Genomic DNA, 20,177 nt, shown 5'->3' on the forward strand with positions numbered 1-20,177 from the left:
TCAATGTTCTTATAGTTTTCCAGAATTTTTGTCACCAGTGAACCCCATTTTATCTTACCTACTGCACTCCCTGATGACTGATGCTATCCCCAGTTTTGGCACCTTCCCAGGGAGTGTGGATCCTGCAAGAACAGTTGGGTGAACTCACCCAGTACTGGCTGTGTGGTATGCCACCACCACACTCACCAGGTGGGGAGCCCATAGAATCCCACCTGGGTTCCCAGATTGCTATCAAAATGGGTTTGCTTGTGTTTTTCATCTAGCTTGTGTATCTGTACCAGAAAGAAGTCAGGAGAAGTTAGCACTACCTAAAATCCCTTTGCTACTGCCAGCAATGAAGCTCTAAGCTGGGAGCACAAGCACGACTCCATGTTACAATCCTTGATTCCTCATTTTTACAATGACTGCCGGCTGATGAAAATAAAGAATAAATAACTTTTTGTTTTCCTTTGTTTCCTTCGGCACCCTTTGCTTTTTCTCTGTTAAACTGCCTTTATTGTGAACCACAGTTCCTTTTTCTATTAATCTTATTTCCTCCTTTCCTGTGGTGCTGGGGGGAAGGGGGTGATAGAGTGTCAGGGTGGGCACCTGGCAGCAGGCCAAGGTCAACCACCCAGCCAGTAACAGGATGACAGGTTTTAAATTGAAAGAGGGTAGATTTAGACTAGACACAAGGAAGAACTTTTATTATTAGGGCAGTGAGGCACTGGAACAGGTTGCCCAGAGAAGTTCTGGATGCCCCATCACTGGCAGTGTTCAAGATCAGGTTGGATGGGGCTTTGAGCAACCTGGTTGAGTGGAAAGTTTCCTGCCAAGCCCCCAGGCAGGAAGGCTGGAAACTGGATGATCTTTGAAGTTCCTTTCCAACCCAAATCATTCGATGATTCTGTGATGAAAACTGTGTTAACATTGCTAATTACAGCGCTAACGCGTTCCCTCACCTCAAAGCCAGCAGCATTCAAACACTCAACAGCAACACACACAATGGTGTTTGTAGACAGTGATCGCTTCAGGAGCATCAGAACCAGCAGCAGAGGGTCCTTCCCAAAGTACCTGTACCACAAGCAAGTGTTAAAATAACAAAATCAAACCTCAGTAACTGTTAATGGATTCTCACGTGCAATTTGCAATACTAAAATTTGCTGTTTAAGTCAGAATGGAGTACTGATGCATGTACTAATACCAACAATAATATCATAAAAGCCAAACCGTGAAGAAATCTATTACAGGCAGATGTAAAATTATGCAGAACGTAGAAGCAACAATGAAGCATTCAATGCAAAATGGAAATGCAAAGCTCCTCCTGAGACATGATCAGAAACAGAAAACTGGAGTTAGAAGAGGCACAAAAAAGGGAGAGAGGGGCCAAAAAAGGAGGAACCGAATTAGCTGAGATGAGAGATAGCCAGGCAAAAACGGGACAAAGGAACATTTTACAGCCCCAGTGCAATAAATGCTGGCTATTTGGAACAGCAACAGTGTGACACATTCAGAACAGCATTCATCTTCTTTTCTTTGCAATAGTTAAAACCAACATTTTTGTTTTATGGTTGTGTTTTAGAAAACAGCTCTTAAGAGCTACCACTTGTCTTTAACTCCTGGAGCCAGTGGGGAGTTAACCTTTGTGTTCCTAGCTTAAGAAACAATGTCAAGTCAAACAATCTGCACAGACAACAAAAAGTTTCCAAATCACCTTGGCTAGCTGCTGTGTATTTTGGACATCTCAGTCGCAAAATGACAACATTTGGCAAGTATTTAATTTGCTGCTAAAACAGTTCCAATGCTATTTGTGAAGCCAAATAATTTGGTGAGTTTCCATTAAATGTCTATACAGACCTGGTCCCACAAAATGATGTCCTAACAGCTGAGACAAAACAAATTACAGCCTTTTTATGTGGCTACTTGTGACCTTCAGTTTAAGAAGAAAGTGGGAGATGTCCATGTTTCCTTTTTTTGCTGACATATTTAGCATTAAGCTTTCCACATTTGCTGTCTTTGCTGTAAGATTCTCCTGATGATGCCAACATTGTAATTAATTTACAACACATTGTGGACGGTCTCTTCTGAAGAATTGCAACACCTCTTAGTCTTAAAAGCATCCCCAGCCCTTCAAGCGGGCTTCATTGCCACCTGACTATAGCGCAAACGCACACAAAGTTTCCACGTAGCAAAGCGCACGCATGACTAAAGCAAATCTTCTGTGGTACATTATGAGTGCACTAATGCTCACCCAAGCATACTTGCCAAGTCATCATCTTTTGTAACCAGCTGACCAGGATGTGGTTTAATCACATTAACTCACCAAACTATCAAAAGTAATTTGACGTGGCTGAAGGCAATATCCCATTTTTCTGGAGAAGTTTCAGTCAACTTAGCAGAGGGCAAAACCACACCAAGGGTTGAATCTCTTCATCAGTCACGCAGACGAAGGGACTGAGTGCACCCTCAGCGAGTTTGCAGGTGACACCAAGCTGAGTGGAGCAGTTGACACACCTGGAGGATGGGATGTCATCCAGAGGGACCTGGACAAGCTCTAGAATCTCGTGAGGTTTAACAAGAGCAGCCCTGCTGAGAGCTGGGGGTGCTGCAGGATGAGAGGCTGGACATGACCCAGCCATGGACATGACCCAGCCATGGACACTTGCAGTCCAGAAAGCCAAACCTGGGCTGCCTCTAAAGCCCTGTGGGCAGCAGGGTGGGGGGGATTCTGCCTCTCTGCTCTGCTGAGACCCCACCTGCAGTGCTGCACTCAGCTCTGGGTGTCACCTGAAGGCACCCAGCACAGGATGGACATGGCTCTGTTGAAATTAGTCCAGAGGAGGCCACAAAGATGTTCAGAGGGATGGAGCACCTCTCCTACGAGGAAAGGCTGAGACAAATGGTCTCTGCAGCCTGGAGAAGGCTCTGGGGAGATCTCACTGGGGCTTTCCCGTACATAAAGGAGGATACAGGAGAGCTGGAGAGGGACTTCTTACAAGGGCCTGTAGTCACAGGGCAAGGGAGAATGGATTCAAACTTAAAGAGGGCAGATTTAGACTGATATTGGGAAGAAATTCTTTGCTGTGAGAATGATGAGACACTAGAACAGGATGCCTACAGAGGTCTAGTGGAAGGTGTTCCTGCCTGTGTTTCCTGATCTTTAATGTTCCTGCCGATCCAAACCATTCTGTGATTCGTGATAGGTTCCCTGATCAGTATCTGAAAGCTTTAAAATTCATCTGAAAGCAGCAGATACAATTAATGGTGAATCATCATTCAACTGTGAATTATTTAAGGTTTTGGCACTCTTTAATACTTCAGAAAGAAAACACAGGAACACATAAAGAAAAGGGGCAGCAAAGTATGGATAAGACTCCTGGTTTTAAACCATATCCATTATAGAACATGTTTACAGAAAGCTACAGAAAAATTAAGTCTCACATTTTAACAGAAGATAGGGGAAGAGCACACCATGTATTCTGAAATGTAAACTATTTCAAGTGAAAGAAACTACAGGAGGGTCTTTGCCCTCTTCTAGATGCCCAAAGCACAGAGCACCAGTGCTTGAGAATGCAAAGCAAAGTGTTGTCACTAACAACTGAAAGCACAACAGAAGGAGCTGGATGAGGCAGAAACAACAGTGCCAGTTTTCACAGCAAAGATCTTCCTTGTAGGCTTCTACAAAGGATATGATCTGACTAAACATTCTTCAGCACATATAAACAACCTTGTCAGTTTTTCTCCTTCTCAGCTAAGCACACTGAACACGAGACTATTGCTTGTTGACACCTGCAATAAACACTTGGCTTCAAAAAGAAAAAATCTCCTAGTTTTAAGTTAAGTATTTATTACTTATATTTCCTTACTAAAAGGTATGGAATTATTATTATTGACAATTTCTCAGCATAAATATATTTGAGATTTCCAGCTATTCATCTCTGAACAGGAAATCACTATAACATTAATCAAGAAATATTATATTAAATTACTTAAGAAAACAGCTAATTCCATGGCTCTAAATGCAACAACATCTAATTTGATACCAAGAAACTTTCAAATTGGACATCAGAAAGGAAGCTTCCATCTCACCCACACTGCAAGTCTCAAAAAATTCACAGGCACCTCAAGCACAAATTGGTGAAGACTACGATGGAAAGCTACCTCTGAAAACTTGATTTTATACTGTATTCTTAATAATTTTAAATACAAACAAATCAGTGAACAAAGAAAAGGATACAAAGTTAAGAGATTAAATGTGGAGATTTATCTCTGTTCTTAAAAGAAATACAATAAGAATTCTTAAAAAATATAATATGAAATTTATTGCATGTATCATGCCATAATCATTTGGAGATACAAGAATAAATACAAAAAAAGTCTATGTTACTGAAGGTGGGAGATAAATATCTGAAGAAAATTGTCTGTCAAAGTGACTTAAGTCATCTTGGAGATTACTAAACCATTTGATTTCAAATTCCATGATGGAAGCAGTTAGCAGTGATGACAATGCTGAAGGGCCTATGCATTTTACCTCACCCTGAAACTCCTCTTTTAGTTTTTCTGGTATAAGATCCTGCCCCATAGCCTGCAAAAAGAGTAAGAAAGAAGGCAATCAAGAAAATAACTTGCAGAAAAAAAAAATCATTAAACATGGCATTAATAACAGTTTTTACAGGCAAAGTCCTTGTCACATGATCCACACACCATCCTGGAGAAGTTTCCAAGCCATGATGAAGTTGCCTGCCTTGGCACTCTCTGTTCAGGGGGAGCTGAGACCAAAGCTCAGTGCTGCACAACCCTCCAGCTTCTGGCTGCACTTGCATAGGGGGTTTTCATTCTGAATAGCAGCTGAAATCTCAATGCCAGCTCTGCATTCAGTGCTCATCTTGCATCAGCATCAACACTGAACTCCTGGGGCATGTGCGGGCAAGGGATGCAAGGAGAGAAGTTTCTTTTCCCAGCCCTTCCCAAGCCTGAGGTAGCCTGTGTGCTACTGCCCTCTCATGGATGCCATTCCTCCGGCTGCCTGCAGCCCAACAGTGGCTTGGCTGTCACTAACTTAAAGCTGCAATGCTGACAACAAAGTCAGAATCTCCCTGGCTTCATTTCACACATCCTATTATTCATTATGATAAAAGTCAGAAGCTCTTTAAAGAGCACTAAAAATGTTTAATCGCTATGAAGAGATTAAATGCAATATTGCTCTCCTCTGTTGTTTTGTTTAAACTAGAACCCAGTACATTAAACAAAACAAAGAAATGCAAAAGAAAGTCTCTGGCTTTTTCTGGAAATAGGTACAGTAATTTCACGACTATAAGGCGCACCCTTTTGACTAAAATCTCCCCCCAAAACCGGAAGTGCGCCTTATAGTCCGGTGCGCCTTATCTGATCTACAAAGTTGCGACATTTGCCACCCCGGAAGTGAGAGCCCGTCGGCATCGGGGCCTCCCCCGTGCGGGGCGGGTCCGCCGGCATCGGGGCCGCCCCAGCGCGGGGCGGACCCGCCGGCATCGGGGCCTCCCCCGCACGGGGCCGTCCCGCCGGCATCGGGGCCGCCCCCGCACGGGGCCGGCCCGCCGACATTGGGACGGCTCCCTTGTGGGGGGTGTGAAAACCGCAGGAATCGGATCGGCTGCTGCGCGGGGCGGGGCGAAAGCCCCCGGAATCACGGCGGCCGCCGCGCGGTGGGGGCGAAAGCCCCCGGAAGCACGGCGGCCGCCGCGCGGGGGGGGCGAAAGCCGCCGGAATCACGGCGGCCGCCGCGCGGGGCGGGCGAAAGCCGCCGGAATCACAGCGGCTGCCATGCGGAGAGGGGGAAAGCCGCCAGAATCGGAGCGGCTGCCACGCGGGGAGGGGGCAAGCAGCTGGAATCGGGGCAGCGGCGGCACGGGGCAAGCCTGCCGGCATTGGGTCACCCGGAGCGCCAGGGAACTCCCAGAACAGCGGGGCCCTGGGGATGCTGCACGGAGCGGCGGTGGGCATAGCCCGGCCCTGCCGGGTACAGGCAGGCCCGGGAGCCAATGGCTGCCGGATTGAGGCGGGGCCTCGGCCAGCAAGCGCGTGGGAGGAGCTGGGGGCGGAGCCTCGCTGCAAAAAAAACCCGGTGCGCCTTATAGACCGGTGCGCCTTATCTGATCTACAAAGTTGCAAAATGTGCCGGCTCCCGGGGGGTGCGCCTTATGGTCGTGAAATTACTGTAATACTTTTTATGCAAGTGATGAGTACTGCTGTGGCTATCAAAGTAATCTTCACTTCCATTTCAAACTAGTGATTCACTTTGGGGCATCTAAAACCCCTGAGCTAAAAGATGTGCATGCCAGGAAGTGCACAGTGCTGATGCATCTGCAAATACAAGTCCAGTGAGAAACTTAAGAACGCTGCACATTCCTGAAAGCAGAATCTCAGCAGATCAGAGATCCACCTGTGTGACACAGGCCAGGGCTCTACAGGCACCTCTGTCAGTTCCAGATTACACCCTCTTGCAGCCCGCCCCAGCTAATTAATTCCCCGTGCTTCCTGGCACAGTTAATTAGCTCTGGGAGTGTCTGCTTTGAGGACAACCAGCCCACACAGAGAACTGAGACCCTGCACACAGTGAAGCATCCTCTTACTTTGGACATCAACAGCAAGGAGTTTTCATCGAAACCAAGTAGAGCCACTTTGTCATCAATTTCTTTTTGACCTTTTCTGTTATTCTCTAGCACAAAGGACAACTGTTGTGACTGGGTGAGCTGAAGTAAAAGCCTGGAATGAGAAAGGCAGTTAAAAACTGGCACAGCTGGAAAAAGAGTAAGTCAGCAGACCTAAAAACAAACAAAATGTTTAATACTTTAATTAACACTTTTAATACTTCAATACTTTAAAACAGCTCTTCTTCCTGACTTTTGCCTACTGCAAACAAGTCAATACATGTGTGTCAATCTACCTGGATATTGTATATCTGTGCTATAGAACTACTGAGAAGTATTTCTGAAAACCAATATGCCAACAGCTCTGGTTACTCTAGGCAAAAAAACCATTTTTGTCCCATATATTCATCACACCATTCAGAAGTGAGGCTTGGGCCTGTGAGTCATCAGGTGTCCCATGTCCTTACTACAGCCTAACAAAGACAGCAGCACATTTTTGGCTATGGAACCCGAAAAGCTACAAATGTGAGGGTTTGGACAAATATCAAACATCCTCCCCACACAGGCCAACCTTGGATTATTTTCTAAAAACATTCACCAGTTTTATGTTCCAGGCAGTGCCCCAGAAGTCACAACCATGAACTGGTGAAGGTCACACACTCTGCTCATGACAGAGGTTGAGGTCACACAGGGCCCCATCACCAACTGCTTGACCAGCAAGAACAGTGGCGGTTTCCAGAGTCCCTCTCATACAAGGGCTGTAAAACAGGTCAGCAGAGGAAAACATCCAGGTGTCTATGCATTTGTCTCAAATCCACTGTCAGACAGATAAACAGTATTATATTTATTATACAGTTCTAGGAACAGACACATTGCACAATCTCCTGTGAACTCACTGAAATTCATAATGGGTATTAATGCAGAGATAATTACAGTTTTAGAGAATTCACTGGATCTAGAGAAGGGCCACAAAGGTGACCAAAGGCCTGGGAAGCCTTGCTATTTGGGAATGGGCAGAGAGAACTGGGTTTGTCCAAACTTGAGACAAGAAGGCTTAAGGGACACCTCCTCACCATGTTTCAGTATTTACAGAGTGGCTACAAAAAAAATGGGGACTCCCTTTATACAGGGAACCACATGGAAAAGATGAAGGACAATAGGTATAATGTTAATTCTGGGGAGATTCAAACTGGACACAAGAGGAAAGTATTCTACAATGAGATCAGTCAGTGGAATAATCTCCTCAAGAAAGTTGTGGATTTCCCAGTGTTGGACATTTTTGAGATTCAGATAGACTAGCTGCTCAGCCATCTTGCCCAGATCATGTTTTAGCCAAGAAAGGATGACCCTTGAGGTCCCTTCCAACCTGGAATTCTATCATTCTACAATATTTAACCAAGGGACCATTAGAACTTAGCAGTGTTGTTACTGAAAATGTGTTTAATACAAACTTTACGCAGAAAGAGAAACAACAACATTTTTTATCCCATTTACTGAAGTGAAGCTGGTGTTACAATAATGGTGTGCATATTTAAGGATAAGACTCAAGATCTGAGATGAAAACTTCCATTTGAATACTACAGACATCAACACTTATAAATCTGATTTTCTCAGTTAAAACTTCACAGAATTTACAGATGATTTGTTGGTTCCAAGTAAAAATGGAAAGTATTTTTAATTTATAAAGTATTTTTGTTTCAAAATTTGCATCAACATAGTATAAAAAAGAATGAAATTTAAATGAAAATTAAACAAAAAAACTCATTTTTTTTTCAAAACTATGAGAGTCAATTATTCATGATGCATTACCAGAGAACCTTATTTCCTACAAAAAGCAATACTAACATCCCTTTTTAAGGTGTAACTTATCCTGCACACACATTTATACGACATCTACATCCTACTTAAAATCCAACAGACCTAAAAATATTAGACAACTTGGGCAGGGGAGAAGCCTAGTTGGGACAAGTGTATCTGCAAATGTAAATCACAGTAACACTCTGTGCAACTGTGCAGCCAAGCAAGGAAATGCCACCATTTACAACTGTCTCAGTTCACTGAAACAAGCAACACAAATTATTGATATAAATGTACCTTCAATATTCAATATCAGTACTAAATCAATGAACTTCTTTAATTAAAGTCTTCATCTCTTATTCTGAGTACAGTTCAAAGTTACTATTTGGGATTTTTGCATTTCTTAAATCTTGTCCCAGCAGGGCAGTTATAAAAGAGCTCTCTGTAAACATTTCTGGACATTCATAAGATGCCTTTAAAAACATTCAATGACTGATACATTACTGAGAGGCAAGAGGGGGAAAAAACATCCAAGATTATTTTAACAAAACCAGTTCCTAATTATCTCTTTGAAAAACTATGTTTTGGGGATTTTTGCTGTATGCAAGAGTTTTAGGAAGAGGGAAAAGGAAAGAACATTTTTAATGCAGCCCTGTCAATCAGTTGTCACAGAGTTCATTTTCCAGCCTCATCCATTATGCAGATTGGGGTATTATTATAAAATACATTTTCACTCAAGCATAAGGCTTCAAGCAAATAAGACAGGTGGCACTCACAGAAGGAAGACTGGCTATGCCTTCCCTTTGGGGCACTTCTGCTACTGCATCTTTAATACCAGACCAGCGAACAGCAATGGTCTAGCAGGAGCATTTGTTGAAGACCAGACCTTTTTGTATATAATTACTTGAAAAGATTCACATTATAAGCTCATTAAAAAACTCTTTACTTCTCAACTGTGTGTGACACTAGTTTACTCTTTCCACTCAGATTCAGACTCTGCACAGCCACCACACAAAGTAGATTTTGCTTTTTAGATCTGAAGCAGCAGTAGGGTGCTTCTGAGTTAGTGTTGCCAACTCTGAAACAAACATTTAAATTGAAAATGCAAACTGAAAACAACTGGGAAAAATATGCTTTACATTGCTCTTGACTGAGAGAACTTAATATTATTCTAAGAATACACAGAATTACCTTGCTCTGATAAACGAGGCACATGCTTTTACCCCAACTTCCTTTAACATGTTCTGCTTCCAGGACTTGGAGTCTGCACATTTCTCTTCGTCCGTCCGTTCCAGTTCTCCCGAAGTGCAGAGGAATTCTTTCACTGCTTGGCTGCTGGGACAAGTCACTGCATTCTCTCCCTTTGTTTCTGCAACAAGGCTGAAACAAGGGCCTTCTTTCTGGCCATCTGATCTGTGAGGCTGCAAATTAATCTGTCTGCCATTCGTTCTGAAATTGCTGTTACTTACACAAACCTCTTCAGACTGATTTAGATTTGCTTCTGGAATGTCCATGGGAGACAAATTCTGTAAAAGGCTCATATAAGCTTCAGCAAGTAACTTCCAGAACCAGGGATTGAAAGGATGTAAACAGATCAGTTGCTGCAGACACATAATCTTTTTTTCTACATTTTCCAGACCCTGGTAAATGGAAAACTGCAGGTTGAGAACCGTTGTTAAGTGATCCGTGTTAGTAGCGCTGTTTCTCTAGAAACGAAAGATAAGAGATTGAAAACAGGAGTAGAACAGAATCATCCTTCAGAGCCTAAAAAAATGTCTCCCTAAATAATGACATACAAGTATCTCAAGGTAATTTTTAAACAAAATGGTGCTCTTAATTTAAAATGATACAACACAATCTTGCACAATCAAGCTGACAGCATTCCCTCGTGTTGCCTTGTCCCAGTCTGAGAGGCAAAAAGGTCCTAAATGCTGTCATTTGTTTATCTGCCTCCAGAGTGTTCTACAGCTGCCTTTCTTTGCGGCATAAATACCTTTTATATAAAATAAAAAGCATCAATAACATTCTAGCAAACTTCAGAGCCTCTGGACTTTTTCCTTTATGGGAAAAACTCAATCTGTGGCTACATACTCTTCTTGGTGGCAGTTTGGCAGTAAGTATATGGAAAAGAAAGGGAGTTTGAACTGTCACTTGTATAGTGGAAAGATTTAAGCACTCATTTATTCCCTTTCTTATAATTCCTATTACATTGCATTAATTCTGCCTGACAGAGCATGATATTTAGTCCCTTCCAGGACTACCAGTTTCCCTGCACAGGGAGCTCATTGTGGTACAGGGTGTTCCAGTTTCTAAAGAGTGATTATATCTGCAGTGACAGTTACCCTCTGTTTACCAAATACTCCAAGCACTGAACATCCTGAAGGATTATACAAATGAAAATTATTTTTCCAGAAAATAGTCCATATAAAAGAACTAGTGGCAGTGTTTTCATGTTCAGAGCCTAAAAGAAAGACTTCATTATTTACCATTTTTTCTGCAATATCCAGAGCCTCCTTGTGCCTTCCTAGGCGAGATAAACACCGAGCCTGGCCCTCCTGGACATCACGTCTCATTGCAATGTTGCTGGCAGGTAAGAGTAGCAGGCAGTCTGAGTATTCACACAGGGCTTTCTAGGAGTGTGACAGGAAGAAAAGCCAACAAAACAGGGAGATATTTGCATTTAAAAGCAAGCCTGACAGCACATTTTCTTTATGACTACAGTCACAAGGGGAATTCAGAACCTGAAGTCCACATTTACATTTCTCCAGACTCAGCTACTACCTGTGTGAGCAAGAGACACGGCCCCAGTACTACACTGCCAAGCCTAGATGGTGATGAGCAGCCTCAATTCTAGCTCAGGTTTAGGCCCAAGCAGGATTCACCACACATCTGTCCACCTCTCTCCCACCACACTTGATCCAGAAGGGATCATCTACTGACCTGGGTAATACGTGACACAATGCATCAACGATCTGTGTGCTCATCTGTCCTAAATCTGTGGGACCTTGTTTCCAAACCATTATATTCTCCATGAGAAGGTCTGAACCTGCGAGTACCTCACCTCAAATAATCAGTAAGCCAGAGAATACCACAAGGAAAGTGAATCTCCATTGTTCCTGTAGGCTGGTTTTAATGTACTTGAAATAAATATTCATTGGGCTAAGGAAAAAGGCAAGAATGAGCAATACTTCTGCAGCTTAATGCTCAGGGCACTCACCAGGACTCCAATTAACATTTAAATACATTAAATTAAGTATTCAGTGAAGCTAGGACTGGAATTTTGATTTCTCTCTCTTTGTGTAAGTGCTCAGAGAAAAGACTGAAGAACAGTGCTCATTCTCCCATCTCTCAAAATGAGTATTTAATTATTTCTTACAAACTTTAATGGTTCTAACAGAAAGAGCTTCTAAGTACCCTAAATGCTTCCTAGCATAACGGCTGAAATATTTTTCTTTCCTGATGCTGAGCTCACAGTCATTCTTAAGCAAAAGAGGGAGCTCCCCTCTGCCCAGTGCATGCAGCCACTGGTGAAAATGGATCAGAGGGTTGAGGACAACCCTGCTTGCCTTGGTATCTGACAAAGGTTCATGATTCTACAGAGATTCTTCAGTCATCTATATCCTAAAAACAGGCACAGTTTAGATGATTGCTGTCCTTGACATTTCCTATCAAGTGGCCTATCCTAAAGAAAAAAAACTGACAATAAGAGATTACTACCCCTATTTACATATTTCCAGCCCCCTTTCTAAGGTCAATGCTTCCAAATCAGTAATTTTATGTGCAATCAAGCTCTAGTTCTTGTTCCACCAATGATCTAGATCAGCAATAAAACTGAAAGCATTTCTAACATGAATCACTGCAACAGAAAAGATTTAGGAAGCAATGGTCTGTTCTGTTTAGCAGATCTGAGGAGGTGTTTTTTTCTCCTGATTGGTAACCACAGCAAGGAGAAATCTGCTTTTCCTGGGAGTCAGCAGCTATATCTGACCACAGCCTGAGGCAGCTCTGCTACCAGCACCCTTTTAAGAATCCCTTTAGGGCGTCTCAGCTGAGACTAGAAAATAGCTGTCAGGTATACACAGGGCTGCAGTGGTGCTGAAGTAACATTAGGATCAGTGCCAACCAAAGTACAAGAAGATCTACAAATCCAATGGGCAAGGCAAAAGGAGTACAGTCAGAAGTCAGCTGGAGTGCTTTGAAATCAGGGAACTTGTAATGAAAACCATAAGCTGGAAGAAGCAGATACACCTGAAACAAGGCCTGGAGATGCTGATTTCAACAAGGAAACAAGGTAATGAAAGACTAGATCCTGCAACTAGGACTGCAAAAGGCAGGAGAGCATCGCTGATGAGGAATGTGGCTCAGGACGCGCACAGTGAGGTCTGTGACCACCGCGGGCAGCAGACACGGACATTCACCACGGCAAAGGTACGAGCGGCCTTCGGAGCGAGCGGAGGCGGCACAGACCTGGCACAAGTGATGCAGAGGCAGCTCCGCGACTGCAGGAGCCTGACAGCCACTGCAGCTGTCATCGGACAGCGGGGGGAGCTCTGAGAAAGGTGACCCGCAGCCGCCTGGTGCCGGCGATCCGACAGCTTTGTGGGACACGGCATTATCTCCAGGCTGAGACACCCACACGCCAAACTCTGACCGAGACTTCCCCGGCCACAGACACCCGCCCTGCTCACGGGCGAACTGCTGCGATGCTCCCGCCTGCTGGATCAGTTCCGGGGCAGCGCCGCGTTCCTGCCCGGCTTGCTCCAGGCTGACTCCGGATGGATCGTGGCAGAACACAGATGTGGCGGGCCCGGGGCTGCCACGCGTTCAGCACGAACCAGGAGCGGGAATAACCGCGGCACAGGCCGTGGTACACAATGCACCAGACCCGCAGACCGTGGCACATCCTGCACGGTCACCCGACTGCAGCACCGCCCCAGCCCGTGTCCCCACAACTTCCCCGGCCCGGGAGAGCGCCCTGGAAATACCTCGAAGTCTCTCTGCCGGAACGCCCAGTCCGCACGGAACTTGCTGCCCGTGACCCCGCCGGCGCCTTCCCCGCAGTCAGCCGCGCTGTGGAACCACTGCGGGCACACAGAGAGCACAGAGAGCACACAACAGAGCCGTCAGCCGCGCTGTGGAACCACTGCGGGCACACAGAGAGCACAGAGAGCACACAGAGCCGTCAGCCGCGCTGTGGAACCACTGCAGGCACAGGGAGCCCACACTGCAGGCACACAGAGCGCACACAGAGCCGTGACGGGCCGTGCAACCCCTGCGGGCACACAGAGCACACACAGAGCACACACAGAGCCGTGACGGGCCGTGGAACCCCTGCGGGCACACGCGGCGCTCACAGAGTACACACAGCGCCGTCACGGCCCGCCCCGCCCCAGCTCCCCACGCCGCCCCGGCCCCTCACGCCGCCCCAGCTCCCCACGCCGCCCGGCCCCTCACGCCGCCCCGCTCCTCACGCCGGGCTCGCAGTGCCTGGCGCCGCTCGGAGCCCCGTCCCCGCCGCGCTCCCGCCGCTCCCGGCTCGGCGCGAACAGGGAATCCTCGAACTCCGGGCCCAGCGGCGGCTCCATGGCCGCTCCCGCCGGGCCCCGCGCGGGGGAGGAGCTCGGGGCCGCGCAGCGAAGGGGAAGTGCCTCCAGTGAGGAGCTGAGCTGCAGTTCCGCGCCTTGATGAACTAACTGCGTATCTGTGGAGGTGCTCTGTTAGCATCCCGTCCTAGTGACTGCGCATAGGGTGAGTGGGAATGTGTCTCGGTAACTTTTCCATTTGGTTTCAGTTCTGTCTCAAAGAAGAAAATGCATAACCTGCTCTAGGTGACCCTGCCTTGGCAGGGGGTTGGACTAGATCATCTCCAGACCCTTCCAAACCTAAAAATTCTGTGATTCTGTCAAATTCCACGCTTTCCACGACAGGCTTTCCCAGAGCACCCTGCACTGTGCTGTGGGAAACAGGAACACAGCGAAGACTGATCCTAGGCTCCTTCAGGATGCCAAGACTCGGGCACCCGGCCGCTCACTGAGAGCTCTGCATGCCCCGCCTGCCGGTACTGCTGCACAGCGTGCTGTGCTCTAAGGCTGCTGCTCCGCTGTTTGCTCTCTCCAGTCCGTCCATCCTGGAAGGTCCATTTTGTCCCATCTAATCACTACACAGGTTTGGAGAAGGCGAGCTGAAAAGTCATCCTTGCACTTCCTTAGCCTGCACAATGGACTGATGAACTTGTCTATACCAGAACACCTTTTGAAGCAAAAGCAATGCTTGTATAGATGATTTTAAAGTAGACGTGTAAAAGATGTGGCTTGCTTTTTTTTCCTTCTTACGTGCTTAAAATACTCTTCTATACCAGCAGAGCTGTGACTGGATGTAGCATGATCTGGCATAAATGCCAGGGTAGAAACTCAACTTTGGTAGTTGGAATTGATCAGAAAAATAAAAGCAGATTAATGTTTCTTATGCTTGTAAACTTGCTGTTTGGCAAACAAGCCCTCCAGCACAGAGGAAACTTTCAGCAATTAAGTCTTGAGAGAACCAGAGTTTGTTTGACATGCTTCAGACCTTCTGTTAAAAGTATCAAAGTAGGTGAGGACAGTCACTTGTATGTGCACATCAAAACCACCTGGCTTCCTCCTGCCTGCAGACCAGGGCAGGCAGAGCACACAGGGGTCAGACTGTGGAGGTTGGCACAAGAGTCTGAACAGTTTCAGCACCTGCAGTGCTCCTCACGTACACTGGACACATACATTCCCTTTCCCCCTACTCCAGGACCACAGGTCATGCTGCAACACACCGGTCTGATGGACAAGGCACAAAAATCCAGAAAGACAAATAGGCACAAATCAAAAAGAAGAAAATCCAAAAAAAGAAACATGAGTAACCAAAGTGAAATGTGGCTGCAGCTCAAAGGAAAACACAAAAAGCAAGGCACTCCCAGGGGCAAATCCCACAGCAGCTGGTTGGCTGCCAGCTTGGATTGCAGAGTCCTCCAGGGCTGGGGGGTTCGACCATCCTTTCTTCTGAGGATACCAACGTGGTCTGCAAAAAGCTCTGTGTTGCAATGCAGAGAATGCCTTTGTCTGGTAAATCAGTGATAGGAGAGCCATGATTCCCGAGTGCCACGCAGGGGGCCTAGCAGCTGACTGTGTGGTTTCAGTTGTAAGTCATGGGCAAAGTATTGCCTCTCTTCATTTCTTCTTTGCCTGGCTCTCCCCTGCCTCCCCTCAAGACATTTAAAAAAATTCTTCATATATTAGTTACAGAAATGAAAAAATGCAACTTTAAGAATTAATCCTTCTCTCTTGTCAGCACTGGAGGTTTGCTTAATTTCTCCCCCAAGATCCAAGTCATCAGTGTAGCTGCCAGAATACAAATTCTCACTGTACTTAAGTAAAGCTGTTTACCAGAGTTTGCATGGCATAATTTGCCTTGATGCTGTTAGCCTTGGCTTCACAGAGGAGAAAACATCATCCCTGTGAGAGGCAGCTTTGAGGGGGCTCAGAGATATACGAGCCCTGCAAGAGCCTGTGCTGCTGCAGCTGCTCTGTAGGCAGCTTCAGGGATGAAAGGAAGCTATAGGTTAATCTCTCTCTGAAGGCAGCCAAGATCTTACTCCACTGCCAGCCACCAGCTCGGCACATGAACACTGGACCAATAAAAATGGGCTCCAAGCAAGTTCTTGCTCATCAGCAAAGCCATTGTGGCTGCTCACACGAGCGTGACTCGGAGAGGCAGTGGTGAGGGGCTGTGACCCAGCTTCACCCCGGGTGAGTGGGGGCAGGTGAGTGAGGGTTGGCCAGTGTGCTTCATCTTGCAGCCAGGGTGAGCCCAGAGACAGCCCAGGTTGTGAAGGCAACTTCAGCAACAGGCAGGGTTTTTCCATGCAGTCCTACAGCCAGAATCTTCTGGCCAGGAGAAGAAAGCAGCATGGAAGACAGTTTGTCTAACGCCCTTCTTCTCCCCATTTCCCTGTCTACTCTGAGACAAAATTAATTCAGAAGAATCCTCCTCCAGTGTTTCTTTAATTACTGATGTTGTTATTTGTATTGTGATAGCCTGTGTGGGTCCTAGCCACAGTCCAGGCACTCTTATGCCAGCACACAGACACACCACAAAGGCTTCAGAGACCATCAAGCACACACAGCAGAAAAAAGAAACCTCAGCTGGCAATTAGGGCCCTATCTTGGTAGGCACTACCCACACACATTGGCCAGGAATAATGCAGCACACATGGCTTTATTAAAATATACTGGAAAGTAGCTGCCTTTGGAAAAAAGCAGAAGAGAGAGTAGTTCTCTCCTCAAAGCAAGAGAGCTGCCTGTAGTGAAGAGGCCAAGTAAGGCCCACAGGCAGCATTCCTTAAAGGACAGGGTGGCTCCTGAATTGTTAAGTGGATTCTTCCAGACACTGTTAAATATTCATACCTTGAGGAAGATTAGTTTTCTTGTTGGATAGTCATAACATAGCCTCTTCCCTAAACACACTCATGAAAGGAGAAGACGAGCAGCTCTTTATTTGCTGACATTGTCTAATTGTGTCCTTGCCTCTTTTATTTAGATTAAAAGTTCTTTACAGCAGAAACCATCTTTCATCTTCTTTGCATGGTGTCACACAAAAGGGTATATTGTCTGTGACTGCTGGGAGGGCAGTAAAAACACTTCATGTTTTGGGGCAGACAGAGATTATCACTACTAAAAACTGCAAACAAAAAAAGCTCTGATGAGCTCAGATGAACTCTAGAATGACTTAAAATTATGACAATAAGTTCTAGTTAGACACAACAAAAATTGAGTGGAGAGGTGAGGGGTGCATTGTGGAAATCAAAGAGAGTGAAATGTTTGTTGTCAATAGAAGTTAAAAGCTTCTTAGGGGTCCTTAGGACAGAGAGGAGAAGATGCATCCCCCAAAAGATGGTTCATTTACCTGCTCTACCTTAAGACAGTACAACCTTTCAAGCCCCTGGCAAACCATATTAACTAGGCCACAATCCATCCCCCTCAGGCCTCACAAAACCAATAAAGTTGTTATTGCCAGAAGGGTGCACTGCACACAGATGTGTTCAGCTATTAATGGGGTTTGCAACTATTTTCTGTCTAGTGGGATAAATGATGAGGAGGATGAGTACACCCTTGGGTTTGACCAGAGAGCTGTTGAAAAGAAAAGAGGATAAAAGCTTTCTGGAAAGACAGAAAGAAGAAAGTGATCAAGTGCTAGAAAGAATCCTAAAGCAATGATCTTCCCAGGCAAGCTTACACATTTCCAGTACTGATGTGATCATGTGTCTGAACTGTTTCACTCAGCCATGCAATACAAGCATTGAGGTTTTAACTTAATGGTTTTCAGAATACAAAAGTCATGGCAAAAGGGTTGGTAGCTCCAATCTACTGCTCTAACTGGAAAAACAACCAATGGAGTCCTAGGGTTGGCATGGTGAGGTTTGTATGCCTCCTTCTACACCCTTTTTTCAGTTTTATCAGTTTTTCTGAAAACTCATTAATTTGCCCTGGCCACTGTTATGCTTGTTGCTTAATTTCTACTTGTGATGAAACCAGGCCACAGAGACCACAGTGGATTTGTTAGTTCTCTAGCTTAAAACTTTCCTACTGCAGTTTTCAGGACTGGGCAGGACCAAGCAACACTGGTGGTGGCAACTCCTCTAGGACACCATTTAAGACCTTTTTTATAACAACATTGAATAAACTGAGCTGACTTACTACAAAATTGCTGTCTAGCAGGAACAAAGAGAAACAAATCAAAATAATTAGGAAAAAAATAAGCTACACTGAAGAAATACACCCAGAGTTTCAGGCCTGCCCTCACAATTCAGTTTTTTTCAGGCCTTGCTCTGTTTTTCCATATGGAGGCTGCCTCCACATGGGAAACAACCAAACTGTTGATTCTGCAGTGCCTCGTTTCCCATACAGCTTTTGCACTGCTGGAGAGGACTAGTGGAAACTGCTATTAAATTTAGCTTCTGTGTCTTCTTACTGCCTTATACAAGTAGCAGTGCCTGAAGAAAGTGTGAGTCACAGCAGAGGGAAAGCACTGCTCAATGAACACATGCAAACAAAATCAGAAATCCAGAATGGACTTTGCCCACAGTTGCTCCCTTCTCCCAGTAATTGCATGTGAAACACATTTAGAGCAAAGAAAACTGTAAAACATACATCAGTGATGCAGTTTTTAACTTTGTGGTATCTCTAGGAAAAATGATTAACCCCTTCCACAACAGTACATCTGTGGGGCTCCAGTTCTGCATGTTGTGGGTGCCAGGTTCTGATACTTGCACAGAAATTCTTGCAGCTGAACTTCACCTGGAGGCTCTGGCCAGCTGCTGGAAACTCCAGAACTGAGAGCAGTTACAATTGCAATACTATTTGTACCATCTCTGGTTCAGAACACGTCATTATTACAGGCTATTTTGTGGGCTCTCTTCCTTGTTAGTCCCTTAGGACAGGCTTTACTGAAGTTACGTTTTTTTTTTTTCTTTGGCTCTCATTTAGGAAAACTGAAGTTCACTAAGAGGAGAATTGCTGCCAACACTGACCTTTATTTTCACCCAAAGACACAAATCAACTAGGTGTGACACACACTTTCTTTCCCTTTTTCCAGCTTTTCTTTCTTCTACCAACTATTTTAAGGTAATGAAGATCAGCTCAGCACTGAACCTGTAAAGAAACACACATGGGACAGAAATTAGTCACAATGCTAGTAGTTCAGTATTATAGCAGTAGAAACATATATTCAAATATTTCATTTTTACAGTATTTGAAGTGCAACAAGCAATTTAACCACCAAAATATTGGAAACCACCATCTGTCTGAGACTAGGGACTTCCACCAGCAGTATTCCCAAAGCAACACCAAACCCACAAGGAAAAATTTATAGAGGGGACTTTCTGGCATACAAAGGAAAAAAGGCAGTACACAAAGTGGCTTGGTATTTTAAATTTGCAAAAATAGTAGCTGATAGTATTGTTATGAAAACATGCAAGCTGAAAGATGCTGGGAAGAAGGGGCTGGGAAAGGGAAAATAACCCACAAGGCCAGCTGATCTCTTATGAAAATACCTACTGAATTGCGGCCTTTTGGAATTGTATAGCACTGTAAACAAAAAAGGTACCTTTAAAAAATGGTGACTGCATACATAATCCAGTGCTTCTCGTAACTCCCTCATTAGCTGATGGATTCTTGAAAATGCTTTTTTTTTTTTTTTACCACACACCAGGCTGTGTTGACAACTCGTGCTCATCTCCAGTCCTGTGCTTAGGTCACTACTTCAGCTAGAGATGTCATTTTTCAGACTAACATTAGCTACAGCACAGGAACACTCTCTTGCTTTAAACATCTTTTTCTTTGCTGGGGATACATGTGTAAGCACAATGCCAGGTCCTGCAGGAAAATCTCAGGCTCAGGTTCCTCCAGTTGCAGCTCAATAGCTGGAATAGACAGGTGTGATGAGTCACACCTAAGCAGGACAGTGGCACTGCCTCTGGCAGGCTGGGCTCACGGAGGAAGGGCAGAGGTGAACAGACCTCAGACCCTTCTCATCTCAGGGAAACACACGTGTCAAAGCAGCCTGTCCAACTGACAGGGACTTCAGTAAGGAGGTGGTTCCTACTCAGCCTTCTCTTCCCACCCTGAACATTTAAAATGCCGTGATAAAACGCATCTGCCACAACGAGAACAATCACGTGAACGTCCCTGGGCTGCTGACACGGCAGAGCAGCTCAGCACAGCAGCTGCACTGACTCACACGTGAAGCTGA

General features: G+C 45.2%; 1 protein-coding gene and 1 long non-coding RNA gene across 3 annotated transcripts; one reads left to right on the forward strand and one right to left on the reverse strand.

The window, feature by feature from the left end:
- Positions 1–4,275: 4,275 nt before the first annotated feature.
- On the reverse strand, positions 4,276–14,339 carry C1H8orf76 (chromosome 1 C8orf76 homolog). Of its 2 annotated transcripts, none has more exons than XM_033072298.2 (6): positions 13,860–14,339; positions 13,391–13,486; positions 10,892–11,035; positions 9,597–10,111; positions 6,591–6,723; positions 4,276–4,564 (listed from the first exon to the last, which is right to left on the reverse strand). In XM_033072298.2, exons 1-6 carry the CDS (start codon positions 14,127–14,129, stop codon positions 4,358–4,360), a joined length of 1,365 nt encoding a protein of 454 aa, XP_032928189.1. In that variant the 5' UTR covers positions 14,130–14,339; the 3' UTR covers positions 4,276–4,357. The 2 variants fall into 2 exon arrangements, with proteins under 2 accessions (XP_032928189.1, XP_032928199.1); XM_033072308.2 differs by having other exon boundaries at positions 13,877–14,007.
- LOC117002837 lies at positions 14,063–14,866 on the forward strand. The gene is made up of 2 exons (XR_004419420.1): positions 14,063–14,153; positions 14,333–14,866. It is a non-coding gene; the product is annotated as an uncharacterized LOC117002837 (long non-coding RNA).
- The last annotated feature ends 5,311 nt before the right edge of the window (positions 14,867–20,177 follow it).

This window comes from Catharus ustulatus, chromosome 1 (genome assembly GCF_009819885.2).
Source record: "Catharus ustulatus isolate bCatUst1 chromosome 1, bCatUst1.pri.v2, whole genome shotgun sequence".
Classification (NCBI taxonomy): domain Eukaryota; kingdom Metazoa; phylum Chordata; class Aves; order Passeriformes; family Turdidae; genus Catharus; species Catharus ustulatus.

Bases quoted from the DNA above. Each gene is read 5' to 3' on its own strand.
- C1H8orf76 (XM_033072298.2), bottom strand. From the start codon at position 14,129: ATGCTAACAGAGCACCTCCACAGATACGCAGTTAGTTCATCAAGGCGC. The intron at 13,487-13,859 runs GTGAGGGGCCGG...GTGTGCCCGCAG, and splicing joins GGCGTGAGGAGCGGGGCGGC to TGGTTCCACAGCGCGGCTGA. The intron at 6,724-9,596 runs GTAATTCTGTGT...TTCTCATTCCAG, and splicing joins GCCTCGTTTATCAGAGCAAG to GCTTTTACTTCAGCTCACCC.